The following is a 25,356-nucleotide window of genomic DNA, read 5'->3' on the forward strand; positions in this document are numbered from 1 at the left end:
ATTAAGAAAGGGCCATGGGTGAGTGGGCTCTGCCAGCCTTTCTCAAAACACAAGTTAGGCTGGGCACCAATGGGGAGACCGTGCAAGGATGCATAGGGTTGGTTTGAGAAATAAGGACCCAACTCATACACATGCCATCTGAAGGTCTCCATATCTTGCCTACAGGGCCAAGAAGGATGAGAAAAAATGCCCCAGCCTTAAATACCCAGAGGGAGTAAAAGATTCTTCCTGTCGCCCAGATGTTCAAAATCTCCCACCCCACCCCACTGCCAGACATCTCCCAGGATGTTCCTGGGGTGAGGAGTGATGGCTAAGCGAGATCTCTACACCAGAGGGGAGGTAGGAGCCTGCCTCCCCACTTACACCAGTGCTTTGCAGAGAAAAGCAACCCCATCCCACTGTCTTAAATGCTCAGGCTCAACCGGACCTAACAAAGTAACTGGAGGCTCCAGGAAGCCCAGGCTCAGGAGATGCTGGCCACAAATGCCCATCACGAGCTGGGCTTCTCCTCCCCGTTCCATCATCAAAGGGGGACACTGGGGGCAGGAGGGGTGCCTGGGTGGCTCAGTCAGTTAAGTGTCCAATCTTGATTTTGGCTCAGGTCATGATCTCAGGGTCGTGGGATCGAGCCCTGCAATGGGCTCCGTGCTCAGCGTGGAGTCTGCTTGTCCCTCTCCCTCTGCTTCTCACCACCCCTGCCCCCTGCTCTCTTTCTCTGTCTCTCTTTCTTAAATAAATTATTAATTAAATCTTTTTTTTTTTTTAAAGGGGGACACTGGGAGGGCATGGGCATTTAGATGAGCCGAAGGGTGGGGAAAGAACTCTATCTGTCGAATCAGAACTGTCGAATCTGTCGAATCCGCTACTGAACAGAACCCGCTCTATGGGGCCTGCCGCTCAGCATCTGGGTCAGTCTAATGAGCCGTTCCACAGCCAACACCCCTGAACTCTCTTGCACCCCCTTGGCCAGGTTTCCCAGGTGGCCCAGAGCCAAAAGCCCCTGGCCCCCAGCCCTGGTCCTTTCAGGACTCCTCACAGGCTCTGTCCCCACGGCAGCTGCTTTCCTCCACTCCACCTATTTTGGGAGCAGAATCCAGGTCCCATAGGTTCAGGTAGATAGGTTATGACTTTAGACCGTGACCCTCAGCCTTGACAACAGCAGAGAGCTAATTAGAACTGGCTGGCCCTGGGGCGCCTGGGTGGCTCAGTCGGCGAAGCGTCTGCCTTCGGCTCAGGTCATGAGCCCGCGTCGGGCTCTCTGCTCAGCACTGAGTCTGCTTCTCCCTCTGCCTCTGTGCTCCCTCTGCCTCTGTGCTCCCTCTCCCTCTGTGCACTGTCATTCACTCGCTCGCTTTCTCTCAAGCAAAAATAAAATAAAATAAAATAAAATAAAATAAAATAAAATAAAAGAACTGGCTGGCCCTTGAACCAGGTCCCCACCATCACAGCTTTCTGGGCCAGTGCAGGTGGGGAGGGGACCCAAAGCTGGACTCCAACATAATGCCTAAGTCACTGAAGCTGGGTCTTTTGTAGGAGCCATGAGAAATGTCTTCCGAGCTTGGCCAGACACAAATCTGTCTTCAGCCAGGCAAATCAAAGAAAGCCTCAAGCTTCTTCCTCTTCTGGGCTCATGCTGACTTTGGCACTTCCACCCATCCTCTTCCTCTCGCACCCACCCAGACTGAGGAAGACATCAGCGGGCCCTGGCTGCTTCCATCTCAATGACCCATGTGGTCCAGCGAAAAAGAGCCCCCTGACTAGCCCCAAGGAGGGCTGACATCCAGACCCAGGGCTTCCCATCACTTGTGCATGGAGACCCGGGTCCCAGCGTAACTCGACAGGATGCCCCACTGGGACACGCGGCTCCAGTCCTGCTCTGGGTGACTTGGGAGCCTAGCTGGCAGCGCACTAGACACATGGGCATCGTGGCTCCCATTCTCAGCCTCCTTCTTCGGTCCTAGCCACCTCATAATCCGAGCTGCCTCCGGTTCAGCGCCCATCTTCAAGACCGTGGCAACTGCTAAGCCAAAGCCTTGCCCACAAAGCAGAGAACGAGGCGTTCGTAACAGAAATAAAACCAAGTTAGCATACTCACTTTGATGCATTTGCCCTGATGGGGCATCCATAGCTCTGTCTGCTTAAAGAGCATGGGGTAGAGCCCGAGCCACAAGGGGTCAACTACAGAACTTCCAACAGCACCCTCAAGGCGAGAGGAGAAGAGGCAGGAAAAGAGAGAGAGAGAGAAGAGAGAAAAAGAGGGGAGTGGGCCGGGGAGCGTGGGAGCCGGAGCCGGAGCCTGCCGCAGAGGATCCGTGCGGAGCGGAGCTTCAGTCTGCTGATTAATTCAGCCTATTTCCAGTCACGCTGCAGACTGAGGGAGGGAGGAGGAGCAGTGCAGCACCAGCGCTGTGGGAGGGAGGGAGAGGCAGGCAAGAGGAGGGAGGAGCCAGCTTGGGAGGAGAAAGTTTGTAGATGCTCTGCCAGATGCCCAGAAGCTTGGCCCATTCATCAGAGGCCACCGAGGGGTGAGCGGAGGGGTGCCTGCAGCCAACCGGGTGTGCACACGCGGTGGGGTGGGGGGAAGGAGGGGGGAGGCTGTGCGGGATGGAAATGGCTGCGGGAGCCCAAGGGCAACCGTGGCACCCAGGGCTACCTGGGCTCTCTCTCCAGACCACCCCTCCTCGGCCCCAAGTCACTGGGCAAGGTAGGCGCCCGCCATCCATGAGAGCTCCCCCAAATCACTCAGAGACTCCCAGCATGGAGCCACGCCAGCAACAGCTCTTCCCACACTTGTAGCTGCAGGAAGGGGGGGGGGGCTTGCCCGTTATTAATAGCAGCACATCCAGCGTGGAGGGGGAAGGACTGGCAATTGAGAAGCCTGGAGCAGTGACTTCTAGGAGGCGGGGGGGGGGGGGGGGGGCAGAAGCCCTCGGAAGAATCCAGTGGAAGACTCCAGCCGAAGGGGGAAGAGCCCACAGACAGGAAGGGCTTCTGAGGATTCCAATACCTAAGACCAAACACCTACCCACCAGGTTGCTGGGAGGGGGGGACCCCCAACAGCAGAGCTCAGCCAGCAGCTGATAAATACGCAGTTGCATTGAGACACACCTGCCAAAGAGCTTCTGGGACAGGAGACCCTGCAGACACGGGGCCTCAACTCCCACCCAGTGACCTGTGGCTCAGTAAGCAGGGCCTGCACATCACTCCGGGACTCCAAATGTAACACACAGGCGGCCCTGGAAGGAGACTGGAAACTTCTCAGCTTACGTCCAGCCCCTTAGGAAGGGGCTGCAAAACCCCAAGGGAGAGGAAGCAGCCCAACAGATCCAAGAACTAGAGAGTGCAGCCTGGAGCCTAAACACTTTTCTCCAGGGCCCTGTTTCCCAGACAACACCAACAACACCATCGCCACCATAGCCAGCTGTGGGAAGGTGAAGGGAGAGCCTCTGCTGAGTTCAAGCCAGCCTCTCCTCTCCCGCTTCTCTAGCACAGATCCCTGCCGCCTCCCCCCCCCCAACTCTGCCAAATCCAGATCTGAATGTGAGCAGGAAAGGAGGGGTCAGGCAGTCCAGAGGTTAAGGGGCAGGAGCTCTCCCTGAGGTGCAGACCACGGAGAGGTGGGGTCAGCTTGCAGTGGGAGGCAGACTTTGCAAACCGCCAAGGAGAGACTCGTGGACCCCTGGCCCCTGCTCCCAGGACACACTTCCCCTTAGCTTTCCACCAAGGCCCTGGCACGACAACTAAGCAAACTGTCCCTCCTGCACGACAGACCCTGGAAAGAACAGCTCATAGGATCTAATGCGGGGGCTCTGCAGGACTCCCGTTCTGCCCCCGTCCTACACTGCCCACTTCCGCACGCGAAAAGGGGAGCGCTGCATCCGAGAAACAGAAGCCCAGACGCTCGCTGCTACATCACGTCTACCACAGGGGACCAGGGACAGAGGAGAGGACACAGAGGACTGGTAGGTCACGAAAGGAAGGAGCAGAAAAGCAACCAGCAACAGCCAAGCTGATCCTGGGCTACAGCCAGGGGATGACAGGCCCCTTTCAAATCAACTTCCGCCATCCAGCGCTCTTCATTCCCATGCCTCCAAGAAGCCCCGGCTGTGGAGGCCACCGGGGTAATCTTTAGAAGCCCATGTGTACAACTCACAAGCCACTTCCAGAAAACCCTGTCCGGTTCTATTTCTTAGTTGCTTGTACTGTTACTTCCTCAGCTGGACCATAAGCCTCTCCAAGCTGGGGGCGGCCTCCCCAGGGTGCAGAGCTCCAGCAACCCCCAGGAAGTATTCCATGAATACGGCGGATGATATTTCTAGTTCAGGACTCATTCCTCCAGAAAGACAAAGAGGATAAAGAAAAATCCTGGAGGGAAAATGGTCCCTCAGAGCTATCCATCCCAGGCTCTCAAGCATTCTTCCTTAGGCTTGAGAGAGAAGCTGGCCCACTGGCTCACAGGACTTCGTTTCTAACTCGTGAGGAAGTGATGTTTCAGCAACAGGCTGGAACCAGAGGACAATACTGCCCTGTTTTTGAGACATTCAGCCTCACCAGGCAGGCCACCACATCACACAATAGCAAAGCTCCTAGGGGGTACCCCCTGCAAGTGAACAGCTCTTGCAATTGGACACGGCAGCCTTGAGACCCAGGCTAGGGGAGAGGTCAATGTAGCTGCTTCCCTCTGTGCCAATCACTCGTAGGCTGGACACCTGCAGAGCAGCCGGGGCACCTGCTTCAGGCTCAGGCCTCCAAGCCCACTCCACAGCTGGGCCAGAGGCACGGGGAGCCTGGTGCTGAACGAGTTAGCAGGCAGCCAGGCACCCCCAGGGACCCAGCGCGTGGACCCACAGCTCCCTCTCCACACCTTCCAAGATCTCTTTGGCAGGAAGATCACTGTCCATAAGTCCAAACTGATAAATATTTACTGAGCCCTTGCTGCATGCCAGGCTGTATGCTAGGAGCCAGGGACCCAGGGATGAGGTGCGACAGACAGATTATTTCAATACAGAGTGACAGGCAAGGTGGTGGAGATACTATGAATGCTGGAAGGACGGCCATCTGGAGGGGGGAGGAGGGCTTATCAGGAGAAGGTGATGGGTCTTCAAGAAAGAATAGGAGGAGTTTGTCAGGAAAAAAAAATAGGAGCCTACACGTGGACAATGTGCCCAAACTCTGAAGCGTTCAGAATGCCTGGTGCTAAAGGCCAAGGTGGGGAAGGCTAGGGACGCGGGGCTAACGGGCAGCAGCGGGATGACGGCGAGCTTCGCCCGGCACCCTCAACGTTTCAGCAGGTGGCGCGAAGCCACTGGTGACTTTTAAGCAGAGGTGACAAAAGGTCAGCTCTGCATTTTGGATACCTTTCTCTGACAGCAAGTGGAGGAAGGAGATCAGAGACAGAGGGACCTGTAGGAAGCTGTGGCAGAAGTCCAGGCAAGAGACGGAAGGACCTCCTCTGGGGCAGTCTTCGTCATGGGAGGAGGACACTCTGATTGCCAGCAAATCCACTGCCAGGCGAGGGCAGCGTACCTGCAGGCTGGGAGGAGGGGGCCGACCTTGCGGGTGCCTGGGCCTCCTGGCTCCGCACCTCCAGCTGGTCATGCAGCTGTGTTTGGAGTCTGACTGGGGAGCTCTTCCCTAACCACAGAGAGGGTGTCCAGCCGTACTCAACATGGCTCAGCAGGTTGGGGCAGAGCCCTAGCAAAGAGCAAACAAACGAAATTACACACCCCTGGGCAAGAAGTGGAAGACTGGCTTGGAGCCAACCCAAATCAGGAATCCGCTCCCATGCTGCCGTGCTCACCGGTCCCCACCCTTTGTCCTGTGCTCCCAGCTCCCTGAGAGCTTCCCAGCCCAGCAACAGCACCCTCTCAGGGGGGATTGCCATCCTGTACCCCCATTCTCAGAGCCACACCCCCTCTCTCACTTTTGGTTTAAAGCCCCCAAAAGAGGACCTCCCAGGCCAACACAAGTAGACAGAGTCCAACAGAGACACACAGACAATACCGAGCAGGGCAGCGAATGTGGCCTACCGTGTGCTTCTCCTTCAGATCCATGGGCCCAGAGTACTGCAGGCATGCCCCGATGAATGTGGTCACCCCCAAAGGGAAGGCTCCTCCCCAGCATGGACAAGGCCCAGTGACTCTGTCACAGTCGCAGCATCTGGAGAGAAAGAAGGGAGAGACCCCATAAATCCAGGTTGTAGAGAAACATGACGGTGTTGTCTACACAGTAGAGTGGCACGTGGAAAAGACTGGAGCCCCGGGCACCACAGCCCGGTTGGCCCTGTCCCAGCAGCCCAGCTTCCCTAGGCGCTCAGCCTTGGGCAGATTCCATGCTGAGGCTGGGAGGGAGAGGGCTTCCCGGGGCGCACTGGAGGGCTGAAGCTTCCCTCCTTCAAACCCTCATTTCAGAGGCAAATGGTGTTTTGCTCCGTGTGTACCCTTACTCACTGACTTGCAGCAAGCAGGAAAACCCTTGGTTTCTTTCCCAGCTTTTTTAAAAAATAAAGATTAGGGGACACCTGAGTGGCTTAGTCAGTTAAGCATCTGCCTTCAGCTCAGGTCATGATCCTGAGGTCCTGGGATCGAGCCCTGTGTCAGGCTCCCTGCTCACCCAGGAGTCTGCTTCTCCCTCTCCTTCTGCCCCTCTCCCCTGCCTGTGTGCACTCTCTCTCTCTCTCAAATTAATCAATCAATAAATAAAAAGAACCCCAGCCTTTCAAGTTCCCACTTGAGCTTTAAAAAAAAAAATACTAAAAGAAATAAAATAAAGATGAGGAGTGCCCAGCTGGCTCAGTGTTAAGTTCGAGCCCACTCTGGGTGTAGAAATTACTTAAATAAATAAAAACTTGAAAAAAAAAGAGTAAAGATTAGGAAAACAATTATTTAATTAATTTTAAAAATAACTAAAGGTTAGCATTAAGGTAAACTGGAACCCACACACATGTGCCCACACACGCACACCCAGATACATGCCCACCCCCCACATGCCCACACGCCATAGAGCTGGGCCTCCCGCATGCTTTGCTGACAGGGCAGTGCTCAGCAGGCCCCTGGGCAGATAGCTACCAGGAGAGGTGAGCCAATCTGACAGCAATCTGGAAAAGGAAGACTAGCTCTACCTCCCCACACAACCCCGGACCCTCACCCATCCATCCTGGCAACCAACACACTTTACTAATTTCAGACCAGGGAGTGTTTGGGTAGAGTGCCACTGAGTAATCTGGTTTGGTGCCCGGTGACGACTCGTGGAGAAGGCACTAGCCTGCTGACTAGGGCAGTTCTTTCTGGGGCCTGTAGCAAAGCCTCGTGAAGTGAAGCTGATCAGAAGCCCAGGAGAACTGATCCATAAAAGAGCTGTCTAGAAACAATGAAAAAGCTGTGTCCAGAGACCCCAGCCAGGAGGCCTGGGCTCTGCAGCCACCAACCCCACTCCAAAAGCCCACGTGATGCCCCGCAAGGCGGCACGAGCGCTGCCCTCATGGGCCTGCGCTTCCCCGTCTCTCCCTACCCCTGCCCTGTGCAGCCAAGGCTTTCGGAGCTGCGTGAGCCAGCCCCGGAGGGTCAGACACAGACGGTGGCGCTGGAAGCAGCCTCGCAACGCAGTGACATTTCGTCTTTGGCAGCCAACTGAAATGGGATCCTGAGAGGACGAATCCACATCTCCCCAAGGCCGCCCTGACTCACGCAGCCCAGGCCCTGTTTACGAGTGCAGCTCAAGGTCCCCGTGCACCCCATCCCAGCAGAGGCTGGATGAGGTAGTCGCCACACAGGGCAAGGCACCAGAAGCCAGATGGGGATTGTGCTTGGCTCCTTCTGCCAACACAACAGGAGTGAAATAACTCTGCGGCCAGCTGGAACCACAGTGTTCAGAGAGGGCAGCCAGGAGCAGGACATTTTTCTAAGAGTCTCTGTTTTCCCATCACTCCATACGTGGGATTCTGGGAAAGAGCGGTCCTCGACTGTCTGATCTGAAACCAGCAGCTAGATCCTTAAAGGGCCAGTTCTACCCCTGGTCCGTTGTGAAAGAAAGCATGGGCTTCAAAGCCAAATACCCCTGGTCAAATCCTGGCTCCAACAGGTATCAAATGCCAAGTGACCTTGGCAAATTACTTGTCTCTCTGAGCCTCAGTGTCCTCGTTCACAGAATGATGCCTATTTCACAAAGAAGCAACAAGAATGACAAGAAATATTACATGCAGAGGGTCTAGTATGGTATTTAGCATACAGTAAACCTTAATAAACACTTGCCATTACTATTACCAGGAAACAAGAAATATGAACAAAGAGCCACCTGGGTGAAGAATAAAGACTCAAAAGTAAGGAGAAGAGGGGTGCCTGGCTGGTTCAGTAGGTAGAATATGTGACTCTTGATCTTGGGGTCATGAGTTCAAGCCCACACTGGGCCTAGAGCTTACTTAACAACAACAACAACCACAAAAGTGAGAAGAAGAAAAAAGAAAAGAAAGGCATAAAGATTGCAAAGAAATATGTAAAACTGTCTTGATTTGCAGAACACTAGATCATATAGGAAAAATTCTAAGGGATAGAATAAATAAGTATGCAAGGTTACAAGATACAAGGTTAAAATACAAAATACAAATATAGATTTAATTCCTATATGCTATAGTGAAATATAGCAAATACTTAGGAATAACTTTTATTTTCTTTTAATTTTTTTTTAAAGATTTTATTTATTTATTTGACAGAGAGACAGCCAGCGAGAGAGGGAACACAAGCAGGGGGAGAGGGAGAGGAAGAAGCAGGCTCCCAGCACAGCAGGGAGCCTGATGCAGGACTCGATCCCAGGACCCTGGGATCACACCGAGCCAAAGGCTGACACTTAACGACTGAGCCACCCAGGTGCCCCGGGAATGACTTTTAAAAACATATAGGTAAGGCCTGTAAGCTGTTGAGAGAAATTCAACACCTAAATAAATGGATAGGTCATGTTTATGGGTTGGAAGACTCAATATTAATATTAACATTTAATGTTTAAAAATTAAATGCTAACATTTATATTAATGTATTCATCCCATAACCCTGAGACCATGACCTGAGCCAAAACCAAGAGTTGGATGCTTAACTTACTGAGCCACCCAGTACCCCCAACAGCCATACACACCCATTAGAATGACTACAATGAAAAAGACCGACGATACTTAGTGTGGGTGAGGATACGCACCCCTAAATTGCTGGTGGGAACTTCACGTGGTACACCTGCTCTAGAAGGCATTTTGGCAGTGTCTGATAAAGTCGAGGATCCACTCGCTAGACGTCCCAGTCATGAAAACATACTTCCTCAGGAAGAACGGTATAGCGTTCCTAGCATCTTTATTCAAAATAGCCCAAAGCTGGAAACAATCCAGATGTCCATTCACACGTGAACGAACTGTGGTATATCCATACAGTGGAATTCTGCCCCGCAAGCAAACAGAACGAGGTACTGATGCACCCAACGGAACAATGTGGTGGAATCTCAGAAACATTTGCTGGGTGAAAGGAGCACAAAAGTGCACATAGCATATGATCCCATTTCCATGAAACTTACAACAGGCAAAATTAATCTACAGTGACAACAAGCAGATGAGGGGCTCCCTGGCGTCACAGGGAGGAAAAGACTGCAAAGGGCACAGGGGTCTTTTGTGCAGTATCTTGACTATGGGTGGTGGTTACAAGGGTGTATACATTTGTCAAAACTCTCTGAACTATAGACTTAAGTAGGTGCATTTTATCACGTGGAAATAATGCCTCAGTAGGTAGAGCTGATTTCTAAAAAGTAAGGTGGGATCCAAGATCCAAATAAGTCAGCTCTACCAACCTCTAAAACGCCTAGCACATGTAAGGTTTGGTGGATAGAAAAGAGAAGGGTTGATGAAGGAAACAGACATTTATCCAGTGCCTACTGTGTGTAATAACTGTATGTATTCACTGAGGGTAAGGAAAGGTCCTGTTTTCACAAAAGTATTAAGACATGGTCCCTTCACAACAGGGATTTATAATACAGCCAGGTTTTCAATATTTGGAGAAAATATAACTAGTGTTCAAGTTGGCACTGAAATACTAAATGAGAATTACAAACGGGGGTGGGGGGCGGCCAGGAATCCCTTCCTAGAAGAAACCAAGGCCCAGGGAACCTGGGTGGTGCAGTTGGTTGAGCAGCTGACTCTTGATTTCCGCTCAGGTCACGATCTCAGGGTGGTGGGATGGAGCCATGCTTCAGGCTCCACTCTCAGCATGGAGTCTGCTTGCAATTTCTCTCTTCTTCTGCCCCTCCCCCAGCTCGCGCTAAATAAATAAATAAATAAATAAATAAATAAATAAATTTTTAAAGAAGATTTTATTTATTCATTTGAGAGAGACAGAGAGAAAGAGAGAGTGTGAGCAGGGGGGAGAAATAGAGGGGGAAGCAGACTCCCCACTGAGCTGGAAGCTCAATCCCAGGACCCAGAGATCATGACCTGAGCCAAAGGCAGATGCTTAACCATTTGAGCCACCCAGGTGTCCCTAAACAAATAAAATCTTAGAAAGAAGCAGCAATAGCCACCACAAGGCCCAAGCAGTACACTTAGGAAAGCTTCAGAGAGAGAAGAGGGAGGACAACCCAAGCAAGAACTAGAGAAGTCTCAACAAAGGCACCAACGAAGAAAAGCATGGAGCCTTTTTGAAAGATGGTTTTCTGAGGCGCCTACGTGGCTCGCTTGGTTAAGCGTCCGACTCTTGATCTCAGCTCAGGTCTTGACCTCAGGGTCGTGAGTTCAAGCCCCCATTGGGCTCCACGTTGGGCGTGAAACCTGCTAAAAAAAGAAAAAAAAAAAAAAAAAGAAAGATGGTGATCTGATCTGTTCAATCAGAGCAGAAGGCCTGAGGGAGAGAGAAGAAATGAAGGAAAACCTCAAGCAGGGAATAGGGGGCCAAAATGCACAGGTGTATGAAGGCCAAAACAAAGTGACCCCAGGGAGTCACTAAGTTTCCTGAGTGGGTCCCAGTATTTTAAGAGGGTAGAGAATGGATCAGAGGGGGAAGGGAAAGAAATTACAGGCAGAAGAAGTAGAAGAAAATTATAGTAATCTTGGTTTGCCATGACAAGTCTCTAGACAAGGGCAGCATAGTAGCCATGAAAACAAAGGGATGGATGCTTCCTGCTGCCAAGACCAGAACCAGCATCAGAAAGAGCTAAGGGGGTGCCCAAGGTTCGGGTTGAGGGCGAGCTGAGGAGTTGGCTGTCCTTGTAATTCCTTCCAACACAACCGTCACTAGCTGTGCTTTCCACCGAAAACGCAATGGGATGGGCTGGTATTCATATAAGTTGCTGTGCCCAAACGGACTGACGGATTGATGTTCAGCTGGAGGGAGGTTTTTAATAACAAGCCTCAGGGTTCTTTTTTTTTTTTTTTTAGATTTTTATTTATTTATTCGACAGAGATAGAGACAGCCAGCGAGAGAGGGAACACAAGCAGGGGGAGTGGGAGACGAAGAAGCAGGCTCATAGCGGAAGAGCCTGATGTGGGGTTCGATCCCATAATGCTGGGATCACGCCCTGAGCTGAAGGCAGACGCTTAACCGCTGTGCCACCCAGGCGCCCAAGCCTCAGGGTTCTATCCTTGGTAGCATCATAATCAATATTTTTATCAATGACTTACTCCGGGGGGCAGACCAGGACTCAACATGAGCGATACCTTTTACGTAATTAGAGCTGTATAGAGGAAATAGGAGAGGCTGCCCTGAGTGGCAATGAGCTCCCCAGTACTACAGGGATCCAAGCAGAGGCTGGGAAATTATGGAGATAATAAATACATCAGGTAGCAAATACGAGATAACCTTTTGTGACGTCTTCTAACCCTGAGAGACAAGGAGATCAAGAAATCCAGCAGCTTCTACACATGAAAAGATGCTCAGCCCCACTTGTAACAAGCGACATTCACGTTAGACTCCCCCAAGAGAACAAAGTTTGGAAGGCCTTCGCCACCCCACTTCAAGGTTTATAAAGCCACGTCATTAAGGCAATGCGGTATTGACCTGGTAACAGGAAATCCAAAAATAGATCCAGATATATATTGTCAATTGATTTTTGAGAAGGCTGCAAAGGGAGCTCGGTGGAGAGAAGGTAGTCTTTTCAACAGACTGCACTGGAAAAATTGAACATTCGGATTAAAAAAAAAAAAGAACTTGGAAATAAAGCTCTCACTCTGTACAAAAATTAACTAAAAATGGGTCCTACACCTAATGTAAAACTGTAAGAAAATATAGGAGAAAACCTTGGCGACTTTGGTTTAGATTTCTTCAATATCAAAAGAACAACTCACGAAAGAAAAAATTAAGTTGGAACTGAGTGGCTGGGGACAAGAGTGGGAGGGGAGAAAGTTGACTGTATGTATTTTTGTACCTTTTGATTTTCAAACCATGTGAATGTATCAAATATATCTTTAGAAAGTTAGCAACCTCTCACTTCTGGATACGTGCCCAAATGAAGTGAAAACAGGGACTCCAACAACTCTTTGTACACTCACGTTCACAGCCGCATTAGTCACAGTAGCCAAAAGCTTGGCAGCAACCCAAGTGCCCACCAGCAGATGAATGGACAAATAAAGTGTGGTCGACCATACAAAGGAATATTACTCAGCCTTAAAAAAGGAAGAATATTCTGCTACATGCTATGACACGGATAAACCTTAATGACCTTACACTAAGGACAAATGTTGTATGATTCCTGTTACTTGAGGTTCCTGGACTAAGCAAATTCATACAGACAGCAAGTAGAACGGTGGTTGCCAGGGACTGGGGACAGGAGGGGAAATGAGGATGTAGCGCTAATGGGGCAGAGTCCCAGTCTGGGCAGATGAAAAAGTTCTGGAGATGGAAGGGGGGAAGGTTGCACAATGTTATGTACTTCATGCCACTGAACTGGTTAAAATGGTCGGTTTTATGTTATGCGTATTTTACCACAATAACAAAAAAATCACTAACTTCTGATTCTGGTTTTGCAGTTAGCTCTGGCTTACGTTACTAAGCAATATTCTCCCCTTTAAGGATATAGATGCTTTTTCAAACACACCTTTGATTTTTTCTCCAGTATATATCTTTTCCAAGTATCTCCCAATAGTTTTCTGTTCACCTCACTACTAAGTGATATTGCTATCACGAATCTCTTTCTCAAAAGGATCCCGAAATTAAGAAAACTGGGTTCATATAATTACACTGAGATTTCTGGCTGCTGTAAGCCCTGACAGGGTCTCCTTCCCTTGGGCACCCCCGACTCCCCTCCCACTTGGGTCTCTGGGGCTAAGGAAACCCAAAGCAATCAGTGTAAGACGGGCCCAGCTTGAGGCAGGCATCCTGCCGGGGTCTAAATGTGGCTCTTACCCTACTTGCCATGCCACGTGACCAATACTGTTTACTACTGTCTCAGCAGCCACAGGCAAACCTTATTATTACACAAACCCCTGATCACCAAACCACATATTCTGGCTGGCGGGTCAGTTCCGGAAGAAAAACATTCCTGCTACAGCTTTGGCCTACCCTTTAGGTTCACCTGTGCTACTAGAAACAAATCCAGGCTTGGAAATCAGGGTTCAAACAATATTTTTAAAGGAACCTAGCTTTTAGGTAAAGAAAGACACTCTCAAGGAAACACTGACACAATAACAATATAAAAAATATTGACACACATTTACCAGTGGAGAAGTGCCAACCATGACCTAGAACCTTCTCACTTAAACGCCGGGAATGGATTTAGAGGCTTTGTGTCTTTCCAACTTGGACTGCTTTAAGAGTTCATCCTCCACTCACCAGGTAAGGCTCAAGCCTCCAGTATAGGTAATATTTACATTAGCGCTCCTCCCCCTCCAGATAGAAATTGTTTCCCAAGCCCAACATTAGGGAAAGAGCAGTAGGAAAGAACCAAAGGATGGTGACCTTCACTTCTCATTAGTTCGGGGGAGTTAAGCTTTCCAAAAGGCTGATTCTCAACACTTGGAGCTGGCACTCCCTAGCAACTCCTCAAAATAGAAATGTGAAGGGCTTTCTGTTTTCCTCCATCTCACCGCCCAGCCCTGGCTCTCCCAGTCTAATCTTCTGATGTTGGGTCACCACAAAAACAAGGGGCAGGGTAGGGGTGGGGGGAAGTTCAAGGGCAGTTAACTCTCAATTATTTGGCCGCTGATTATCAAGGGGATGGTGTGTACTTCACCTCCCTGGTCAAGGAACTGCTCTGTGGTATCCACCAGTTTCTCTGTTTGAAATTCTAACAAAAAGAACCAATGAACAAGGAAGTGAAAGCTAACACAGCAGCTAAAATAAGACTTCAGAGAATTTGTGGATTTTATTTGAACACGCTGCCCCTGTTCCAGGGTTAATAATAGGCTACATTCTGATGTGTTCTGATCTGCAGAGTGATTTGCAAACTTTTTTATTCCATGGACCATTTTTATTTGACTCTAGATGATGAACCTTACCTGTGCCATTGCATTAAAAAAAAAAATTAAAACTACCTGTTAGAATACTAAGATCAGCCCTTCTTTTGCCAAGATTACCATAAAGACATACCAAAGTGGTATTTCTTCTTCCTTCCATGGTTCTCAAGCTTTTTCTGCCTCCACACTGTTCTTATACAAGACCCATCCCCATTAATAACACTACGACAATACTACAATTGTTCCCGAAAAAACGGAGGAAGAGGCTACCTTGCTCTGACTCCCTGCCTTCCTGCCCTCTCAACTGAGAATCACTGAAATCATTTCACCCCAAAACATATAGAAAGGCCACAATAAATACTAATACAAGAAATCAGCCAGGGAACTCCCTGCTGGTTCCTTACAAATAATGAATGCACAAATGTATTAAGAACCTAGTAAGCGCTAGCCCCCCTGCCATATATACCTAGAGACAGAGATCCTCCCCATACCACCTCCAACGCAAGCACTCACTCCACATGGAGCTCAGAGAAGTTAAGGAACTTGATTTTGCAATCACACCTAGAAAACAACTGATCTGGTGGACCAAGAACTAGACTTCAGAGTTCCAGTCCTGGCTCCAGGTGACCCTGGCCCTGCCCCTCTGCCTCTCCCAAAAGTTACTCTCCACCCTTGTAAAATAAAAACGTGAAAACTCCTCCCTCCCCACTTCCACCGTCTAAGAGGCCCCATGGAAAGACTGAAGTATGTCGCTAAAGCTGAGTGTGTTGGACGAAGCATGAGAAAACTCTCATCTCCTCTGATGCAAAAATCACAGGCTTGAAGGAAAACAGATTCAGTACAAAGCTCCCTCCTTTTTTCCCCTAGAGCCACACAAAAACTCGGAAGTGAGGGTGGGATGTAGCAGCACGTGACCAAATCAACCAACACGCCAAAGTGCAGCCTGTGGTTCCACACCAATGAAAGAAGGGCAGGGTTTTTCCCTGGCATCTGGCGCCGGGCACCCGGCAGCCTCACACCGTGGCATGCGAGGGACTGCGAGACTGCACTTCTGGGGTGTGCGGCAGGGGACGGAGGGCACAGCGCACAGCGCGGCACTCGGTGTGCAGGATGGCAAGTACGTTCCTATAGTTGCTTCTAAGGAGTCTTTAAACGTTTCTGGAAAGACGGAAAGAAAAGAAAAGGGGGGGGGGGGGAAGGCAGGGCACGTTCCAACTGCACCGTCGCCGCTCAGGGTTAAGGCCCTTTGGCTCCATCCACCTGGACACGGGACGTGGTCAGCACGAGGGCCCAGGCAGCAGCTGAGCGCGCGCAAGGGGGACAACGGTCTGAACTGGGGCCGGGGGTGCGGGCCCCCAGAGGCCGGTAAATACGCCGGGCGTCGGCGGAGAAAGCCCCCTGAGCCGGGGCCCAGACACCACAACCTTGGGACGGGGATTCATTGTTGGCAGGAGGCTTCGATGTGACGCGGGACCCCCAAGGGGTCAAGCCAGGACCGAGGGCAAGTGTGAGCACCTGAGGAAAGGAAACGGCCACGAGCTGGAGGCAAAGCCCGTCCCTTGACTCCCCCTTCGAAGAGATCCCCCGAGGCCATTTCTTGGGTGCAGACCCCAGACTCCTCTCTCCTTGGCCAAGAATCCAGAGAGCGTGGAAGGCCGAGCCCCACGCCCCCTTGCTTCCCTGCTCCCCTTGCTTCGGGCCACGGGCCTTCTCGTACTTACCAGGGCCCGGGGGGCTGTCTTCCTCGCCCGCGTCCTCTTCCCTCCCTGCCCCCTCCTCACTTCGCGTCCCCTCCTTCAGGGGCCGCGGCCATGTCCGTTGCTGGCAACTCTAAGGGGGCTTGCCTCCCTTCTCGGACAACCGAGACGCCGCTAGCAGGCTAAGGTTCTGGACACCGATTGGTGGAAATCCGAGAGGGGTGGAGATTCCTGGCTTCTTACTGGCTGCGGGGCGCACTAGACTGTAGCTGAAGCAGTCCCTCTGGGAGCCTGGCGGAATTAAAGGCCGAGTGATGCCGGCGGGAGAGTAGGGACCCACTGTCCATCCATGGGTGTGTTGCTCCGGCGCTTTCAGGTGCAGAGGTCCTGATTAGAGGCGAGGGCAACGGTTTCCACCTCAATTACTTTTCCTACGTATATCCTAAAAAGATAGAGCCCCGCCCAAGCCGCCTTTTTTCTTCTTAAAATCAGCCCTTTTGTAGAACGCCAGTATCTCTTCTTCTGAGCTCCCTTCTTGTTGCTGTGAACAAATGCCTAGAGACACGTCGCTCAGAGACCTCGGAGAGAGTCCCTCAGAGACTAGTACTGCAACCAAACCAAAGCTGGAGAACCTAAGGCAAAGCTTCAGTTTTCCCTTCAGCTCAGCTGTACTCTAAAGGGAAAAACAAGTTTAAAAAAAAATTTTTTTTTTTCTAGATAATTAGAGAAATCGCTTGGGAGAGCTCTCTTGGGAAAACAAAGCAAGCCTGTGTCAGTATTTACTTCAGTTTTCCCAGAGATGGAAATCTGGAGACTTGGGTTTTTGTGCTTTGTTTTTCAATCTGTTTATAAAATCGGAAGAGGGTCATGGCTGGCCCTGGGAAGTAAGAGCCCCTTTCCCCTATTAATTAATTTAATTATGTAATTAAAATCTCTCTTCTCAGCTGAACAGGAAGATATTTTGGTACCTAATCTTGTATGTTTTAACTGTTCTAGCAGTTGCTGAAAACAGTGATAGAATGATGTTACCTTTCTGCACACAAAAATTTGCAGTTTATCTTTGCAAATAGGTATCTATCTATACAGAGAGATCTCTGGGTCTCTCTGCCTGACATTCAAACATCCTCATAAATCAACTCAGACATATGTTTCCAGGCTCATTCCCCACGGGCCAAACTATTCCTGCAGCCATGTAGCTTGACCATCTCCTAAATGCATCTGGGACCCTCCCACCTCTGCTCTTTGGCCCAAGAGGTTCCTACCCTTTAAAGTTTCTTTCCTCCCAAAGAAGCCAACCTTCAAATACACGCCCATCCTGAAAATTCACCTCCAGGGCTCCCTGCCCCAAAGCCTTGCCTGACTTTTAGTCATTGAAATTCTCTCTCCAGTGCTGTGCCTCTTTGTGTCTCCATCACCACCTTTACAAAAGTAATGCTTTGTACGGTATTGTTTTTGTAAGACCTGAAGCACCCTAAAGGCGGCTGGCTAGCTTATCCTGGCAGTCCCCACAGCACCTTACTCAGGGCCTGTACCTGGTAAACGTTTGCTGAATTGAACTAGCCAATTGCCGGTGCCTCATCTTTCCACTTCATCCCAGAAGGTTCACATGGCTGCATTTGGAAGGTGAACAAATGTAACATAGTCATCCTGCCGTGCTCCACCTTGGACCCCAGTGGCCTCTGGCCACACTTGTTTCTCTGCTCCACTGGGTTTTTTGACTATCACTCAACAACCTCAAACTGTGTGCCTCCCAGTTTCAGGGGCTGTGCTACAATCCTTCACCTCTGACCATCCCCTCTGTCAGCACCCCCAGGCATAAAACTCTGCCGAAGAAGTAAATCAAGCCCAAACAGGCCAGTGCACCCAGTCTAAGTTCACCCTGACAAGACTTTTTTTGCAGCTCTGAGGTCCCCGTGGCCATGTCTTGATGGCTGTCTAGCAATACCAGGCAGCCGTACCAATCCTTCATTTTTCTGGAGCCTCTTCTGTCTCCATACCAAAATAACCTTGAGGTGAGGGGCGCCTGGGTGGCTCAGTCGGTTAAGTAGCCAACTCTTGATTTCGACGCAGATCATGATCTCAGGGTCATGAGATCGATCCTCGCTTTGGGCTCTGCGCTCAAGCGTGGAGTCCGCTTGAGATTCTCTCTCTCCATCTGCCCTTCCCCCTGCGCATGCGCGCGCGCTCTCTCTCTCTCAAATAAATAAATCTTAAAAAAATAATAAACTCAACGGGGAAACCAAGGCCTTCCAGTGGAGATTCCTCATCTACTTCTATTTCTTCCTCAACATTCCCCCCCAAAACACAGATCCCCTCTTCCTTTCCCCATCTGCATCCTCAGTCCCTTCCCCTACCTCAGCCTCACATGCTCTCTCCCATCCCCAGGCCTCAGCTTATTCTGTTCACTGGGCCTGAAATGCCTCTCACCTCCTTTCCTCCTAGCTAACACCCTGTCACCCTTGATGATGATGACCCTCTCTCTTTGCTCCTCATTCCCTCAAATAACTGTATCCCTTCACTTATCACATTATTTTCTGTCTTTGACAGGAAGGTAATATTAATAATGCATTAGTGTCAACTATATATACTTCAGTTGGAGGGGCGCCTGGGAGGTGCAGTTGGTTGAGTGTCTCCCTTCCGTTCAGGTCATGATCTCAGGGTCCTGGGATCGAGCCCTGCATTGGGCTCCCCGCTCAGCAGGGAGTCTGCTTCTCCCTCTCCCCCCGCTCCTCTCCCCACTCATGCTCGTGCTCTCAAATAAATAAATAAATAAATAAATAAATGAGTGCAGGAGCAAGTGAAAAGAGAAGAGCCAGGATGGTATGAATTTGAGAAGAGGTGGAGAAGTTTGGAGCGACAGGAGAGAGAAGCTTTAGGGCAGAGTGAGAAATACCTTGGGTGAATAGGTGAAATACCTTTCCCCTATTATTCTGATGCTGTATGATGATCAGCGATCAGGGAAACCTAATAGGTAAAGACAGAATTCTCCTCAACAGACAGGAGAAGGGAAAGAGAAATGAACGATAGGATTTTAAGAAGGTTTCTTATAAATCATTTATGTAATTCCCCCGGTGGCATTTTTCTCGAGAGACTGCAATGAGATTTGAAGTTGCTTTTGCGATTATTTTTGGATGCCAACTAACATTTCTTTGCTATGATTCTGTACAGAGACTGGACATATCCATCGCAAGGCTTCATATAGTTAATAGTAGTATCTATTTCTGTGCCATTTCTCTTCCTGTGAGTCCCTCGAGTCCAAGGACTGTGTCTTATGCATCTTTGTGTCACAGTTGATTAACGAAGTGCCTGGCACACCGCAGATGTCTGACAAATGTTTTTTTGAGTAAATGAACTGATGTCCAATTATCCTCTTTCTCTAGCCTCTTCATTTGCTTCCTTCTATCGGCTCTTTTCCCCCAGTTGTTCTCTCCTTAAAACAAAAGGTGAGGGGCAGGAGAGGGAAAAGGGAAGGAGAAGGGGAGCCCTTCCACACTAAATGGTCTGGTCTGTGTGACACCCCTCTGCCATATAGCTAATGAGTCCGCAGCAAGAAGCTCCCGCTCCTGCAGTGTAATGTCTCTGTTATATTAGCCGGTGTAGTAACACCTAGTGAGTCCACCTTAGCCATTACAGCGGACAGACAAGCACTGCTTCCTTTGTTTTGTGACCCTGTGGAGTATTTAAGAGATACAGCTGAAAATTTCAATGCCATTTGACTTTAAGAGACATGTTGCAGATGTTGTTAAATCAGCCTTTGAAACTGACCAACAGCATCATACTCTTAAGTGCTGATATTCTAATGAAGGAGACAAGGTGTTAAACAAAGAATTACATCATCAGAAGTGTACAAAGTGCAGCAAACAAGCATCTCTAGTGGGATCCTGGCATCTCGGGTGGCTGGGGCAGGCTTTCCTCAAGAAATAATATTTAAGCTGAAATCTGAAGGACGACTACAAGTTAGTCAGACAAAGGGAATGAAGACGAGCACCACAGAGGGGAGGAGGCACGTGTAAAGGCCCCAAGGAAGAGAGACCAAGGAACTGAAGGGGAATTCCTGCATGAGTGGATCAGAGGAGGGGGAGAGCAGAGCCGTGGAGACAAAGCCAGAGGCATCAGGGGTGGGGCGGCAGCTCTTGTGGGGTCTTCTGCAGCACTGCAGATGCTGAGGCTGTATTCTGAGGGCTCTGAAAAGCTCTTGGAAGGTTTTTGTTGTTTTTGTCAGTAATCTCTACACTGGACAAGGGGCTCAAACTCACGACCCCGAAGTCAAGAGTTGCCTACTCTACCCGCAGAGCCACCCAGGCACTCCTCTCTTAGAGCGTTTTAAACAACAGAGTACCATGGTCTGATTGGCTGCCGAGTGGGGAATGGATTGTAGCGAAGCAAGAGCAGCTTGCAGAAGCCCAGGGAGAAGACTTGGCTGCGATCTGCTCAACGTAGCCCCTGTGCTAAGGTGGTAGCAGCCTGGGTGGCAAGGAGGAGAAGTCTTCAAGGGATATTTAGCAGGTAGACTAGGCAAAAGGTAGCGACTGATGGGACGGAAGGTCTGGGGAGAAAGAGGGAGGGATGACTCCCAGGTTTCTACACGCTGGACCTCATATGGTGTCAGTTCTAATGGCACGGTGCTTCTGTTCAGCTCCAGAAGCCTCAACACGGCCAATTCAGAGCAAAGCACTGAACAAAGCACCATCCAGAAGACATTCTTGACTGTTTATGAGACTTCACTTCTAGACGCAGATCTGAGACGTGAGTCTGAGAACCTAAGTAACTCCGCAGGACCCATGCAGGTTTTGAACACGCTCCTCCCCCTGCACTAGAGTATCCTCCCTCCCAGCGCTAGCCTTCACACCTAATCATTCTTTAAAGGCAGCAGGGGTGCCTGGTGGCTCAGTCGGTGGAGCGGTTGAGTATCTGACTCTTGATTTCGGGACCCCGAGATCAAGACCTGAGCCGAAATCAAGAGAGGCTCAGTCGGTTAAGCGTCTGCCTTCCGCTCAGGTCATGATCCCAGAGTTCTCAGCAGGGAGCCTGCTTCTCCCTCTCCCTCTGCTGTTCCCCCTGCTTGTGCTCTCTCACTCTCTCTCTCAAAAAAATAAAAATTTTAAAAAACTTACACAATGTTATATGCCAATCATATCTCAATATTTTTAAGGAAAAAAATAGAATAGGCTAAATCATGAAATGGGTTATCTATCAGGGTCATGGTAGAACTTCAAGTAGACTCTAAGATGTGAGGTCACAGATTATTGCCAGATGGCTTGAGCTACAAAAAGGAATTTTCATGAGGAAAAAGGGGGAATGGTCTGGAAACAGGCACAAAAGGAAAACTGTGCTCTGCTTCTGAACCCCAACGTACTTGGATTTGGGAAAAGTGCTCCCTCGGCTCAGAGGCTACAGGAGAAGCGGACTTTTCATGGGAAAGCCACTCCTCAAGGCAAGGAAGGAGATAGCAAGAGAGTTCTTTGAAGATCCCGAGGCTGTTGGAGATTTTCCTCCAAAGAAACCAGGGCTTGTCACAGCACAGGAGGAAGCGATGGAGGGCGACAGCAGGGGAAGGAAGAAGCCATGAGCAAAAGGCCCAGAAGAGGGGGATAGGTGACAGGGTCAGACATTTGGGGTGCTGAGAACTGGAAATTGAAGCTCAGGGAAATCACCTGAGCTGCCAATTCTTTGGGGGGGTTTTATATTTTTTCAATTATTATTATTATTATTATTTTTAAGTAGGCTCCAGGGTGCCTGGGTGGCTCAGTCGATTAAGCGTCTGCCTCTGGCTCAGGTCATGATCCCAGGGTCCTGTGATGGAGCCCTGTGTCTGGCTCCCTGCTCAGCAGGGAGCCTGCTTCTGAACCCTCTCCTCCCAGCTCCTGCTCTCTCTCATAAATAAATAAAATCTTTTTTAAAATAAATAAAGTAGGCTCCATGCCCAACATGAGGCTTGAACTCATGACCTTGAGATCAAGAGTCACATGCTCTACTGACTGAGCCAGCCAGGTGCCTCTAAAGTTTGTTTTTTTTTTTTTAAGTAATCTCTATGCTCAATGTGGGCCTTCACCCCACAACCCTGAGATCAAGAGTCATGGGCTCCACTGAGCCAGAGCCAGCCAGGCACCCAGAGCTGTCAGTTCTTTAGTGGGTAGTTCCTACTACCCTCAGCCTCCTCGGCTGGCAAAAGCCTTTTGCCTCTAAGTTGTGAGTGATATTTTTAGGAGAAGCTGCTCCTGTAATGTCTGCAACAAGTCAGAATGATGTCTCACTGATGAGGGCCTTTTTTTTTTTTTTTTTAAGATTTTATTTATTTATGTGACAGAGAGACAGCCAGCCAGGAGAGAGGGAACACAGCAGGGGAGTGGGAGAGGAAGAAGCAGGCTCCCAGCAGAGGAGCCTGATGTGGGACTTGATCCCGGAACGTCGGGATGACGCCCTGAGCCAAAGGCAGATGCTTAACGACTGCGCTACCCAGGCGCCCCGATGTTGAGGGCCTTTTCTTAAGCCCTTTGAGTCACTCCAATGGTCCCAGGGAGAACTGTTATAAATACGGAGAACAAAGCAATTCTGACGTTTGCTTGTCCGGCTAAAGGGTGGTCCTGAAATAGAGCACACAACTTTACGACACAGCAGGAGCCTCTGCTGCATTCCCTTCGAAACACACAAATCTCTGGATGACAAGGAATGTGCACACAAAGACTTTGTTCACAATAGCCCAAACGGGGAAGTAACCATCAGCAGGAGAATGGGTGGACAAATGGTGGTATATCCATACAAGGGAACACCACACGACAACAACCACAAATAAATGAACCACTGAATACCCATCACAATATGAATGAATTCCAGAGATGGGGTGTTGAAGGGAGGAAGCCAGACATAAGAGATCACACACAGTGTGACCCCATTTACATGAACTTCTAGGACAGAGATGGGAGGGTGGGTGAGAACTGACTTCAAAGGGGCGTGAAGGATACTTGTAGGGATGAAGGAAATGTTCTATATCTTTTTTTTTTAAGATTTTATTTATTTATTTGACAGAGCACACAAGCAGGGGGAGCCGCAGGCAGAGGGAGAAGCAGGCTCCCCACAGAATAGGGATCCTGATGCAGGGCTCCATCCTAGGACCCTGAGATCATGACCTGGGCTGAAGGCAGTCACCCAGGCGCCCCGGAAATGTTCTATATCTTGATCAGAGTAAGTGTTACATAGGTTTATATATTTATCAAAACTCATCAAACTATAGGGTGCCTGGCTGGCTCAGTCAGTAGAGCATGCAACTCTTGATCTCGGGGTTATGAGTTCAAGCCCCATGTTGGGTGTGAGGTTACTAAATAAATAAATAAGTAAACTTTATAAAAACCTCATCAAACTACACACTTAAAATCTGTATGGTTTTATGGTGACTTTAAAGGTAATACAATGGCACTAAATTCATGTCTTTCATTAGTTACTCTAAGTGTAAATGGACTAAATGCCCCAATCAAAAGACACAGGGTATCATTTGAATAAAAAAAAAAAACAAGACCCAGGGGCTCCTGGGTGACTCAGATAGTTAAGCATCTGCCTTCAGCTCAGGTCATGATCTCTGGGTTTGGGATCGAGCCTCACGTCAGGCTCCTGGCTTAGTGGGGAGTCTGCTTCTCCCTCTCCCCCTCTGCCTGCTGCTCCCCCTGCTCATTCTCTCTCTCTCAAATGAATAAATAAAATCTTTTAAAAAAAAAGGAAGACCTATTGATGTACTGTGTCCAAAAGACTCATTTTAGACCCAAAGACACCTCCAGATTGAAAGTGAGGGGGTCGAAAATCATTTATCATGCTAATGGACATCAAAAGAAAGTTGGGGTAGCAATCCTTATATCAGACTTACTAGATTTTAAACCAAAGACTGTAATAAGAGATGAGGAAGGACACTATATCATAATTAAAGGGTCTATCAAACAAGAAGATCTAACAATTGTAAATATTTATGCCCCTAACACGGGAGCAGCCAATTATACAAACCAATCAATAACACGATTAAAGAAACACACTGATAATAATACAATAATAGTAGGGGACTTTAACACCCTACTCACTGCAATGGACAGATCATCTAGGCAGAAGATCAACAAGGAAACAAGGGCTTTGGATGACACACTGAACCAGATGGACTTCACAGATATATTCAGAGCATTCCATCCTAAAGCAACAGAATACACATTCTTCTCGAGTGCACGTGGAACATTCTCCAGAATAAATCACAAACTGGGTCACGACCCATACCAAAAGATTGGGATCATTCCCTGCATATTTTCAGACCACAATGCTTTGAAATTTGAACTCAATCACAAGAGGAAATTTGGAAAGAACTCAAATAAATGGAGGTTAAAGAACATCCTACTAAAGAATGAATGGGTCAACCAGGAAATTAAAGAAGAATTTTAAAAATTCATGGAAACGAATGAAAATGAAAACACAACTGTTCAAAACCTTTGGGATGCAGCAAAGGCAGTCCTAAGAGGGAAGTATATAGCAATACAAGCATTTCTCAAGAACAGACAAAAAAAGAAATAAAACATATTGAATCAGCAGAGAAGAAGTCAAACTCTCACTCTTCACAGATGACATGATACTCTATGTGGAAAACCCAAAAGACTCCACCTCGAAATTGCTAGAACTCATACAGGAATTCAGCGCAGAGGCAGGAGGTAAAATCAATGCACGGAAATCAGTTGCATTTCTATACACTAATAATGAGACAGAAGAAAGAGAAATTAAGGAGTCGATCCCATTTACAATTGCACCAAAAACCATAAGATACCTAGGAATAAACCTAACCAAAGAGGTAAAGGATCTGAAAACTATAGAACACTCATGAAAGATATTGAAGAAGACACAAGGAAATGTAAAACGTTCCATGCTCATGGAGTGGAAGAACAAATACTGTTAAAACGTCTATGCTACCTAGAGCAATCAATACATTCAATGCAATCCCTATCAAAATACCATCAACTTTTTTCACGGAGCTGGAACAAATAATCCTAAAATTTGTATGGGACCAGAAAAGACCCTAAATAGCCACAGGAATGTTGAAAAAGAAAACCAAATCTGGTGGCCTCACAATTCTGAACTTCAAGCTCTATTACATAGCTGTAATCATCAAGACAGCCTGGTATTGGCACAGAAACAGACACATAGATCAGTGGAACAGAATAGAGAACCCAGAAATGGACCCTCAGGTCTATGGTCAACTAATCTTCGACAAAGCAAGAAAGAATACCC

General features: G+C 48.9%; 1 protein-coding gene and 1 long non-coding RNA gene across 14 annotated transcripts in view; one reads left to right on the forward strand and one right to left on the reverse strand.

The window, feature by feature from the left end:
• Positions 1 to 21,992, reverse strand: part of TMEM94 (transmembrane protein 94) — a 39,378-nt gene extending 17,386 nt beyond the window's left edge. For 7 of the 13 annotated variants that reach the window (XM_048226203.2, XM_048226202.2, XM_026484156.4 and 4 more), the window contains exons 1-2: positions 16,132 to 21,992; positions 6,030 to 6,159 (exon numbers count right to left, since the gene is read on the reverse strand). In XM_048226203.2, the coding sequence (XP_048082160.1) occupies positions 6,030 to 6,053 (24 nt within the window). In that variant the 5' untranslated portion in view covers positions 6,054 to 6,159; positions 16,132 to 21,992. Of the gene's footprint in view, positions 1 to 2,095; positions 2,369 to 6,029; positions 6,160 to 16,131 lie in introns of those variants that run through there. The other 6 variants (XM_026484158.4, XM_026484159.4, XM_026484153.4 and 3 more) reach the window with 3 other exon arrangements.
• The window catches only part of LOC113244636 (uncharacterized), a 30,116-nt gene continuing 16,146 nt past the window's right edge, over positions 11,387 to 25,356 (forward strand). Inside the window, exon 1 of the long non-coding RNA XR_003312449.4 lies at positions 11,387 to 15,527. This is a non-coding gene — a long non-coding RNA (uncharacterized LOC113244636). The remainder of the gene's footprint in view (positions 15,528 to 25,356) is intronic.

Source organism: Ursus arctos, unplaced genomic scaffold (assembly GCF_023065955.2).
Source record: "Ursus arctos isolate Adak ecotype North America unplaced genomic scaffold, UrsArc2.0 scaffold_24, whole genome shotgun sequence".
Taxonomy (NCBI): domain Eukaryota; kingdom Metazoa; phylum Chordata; class Mammalia; order Carnivora; family Ursidae; genus Ursus; species Ursus arctos.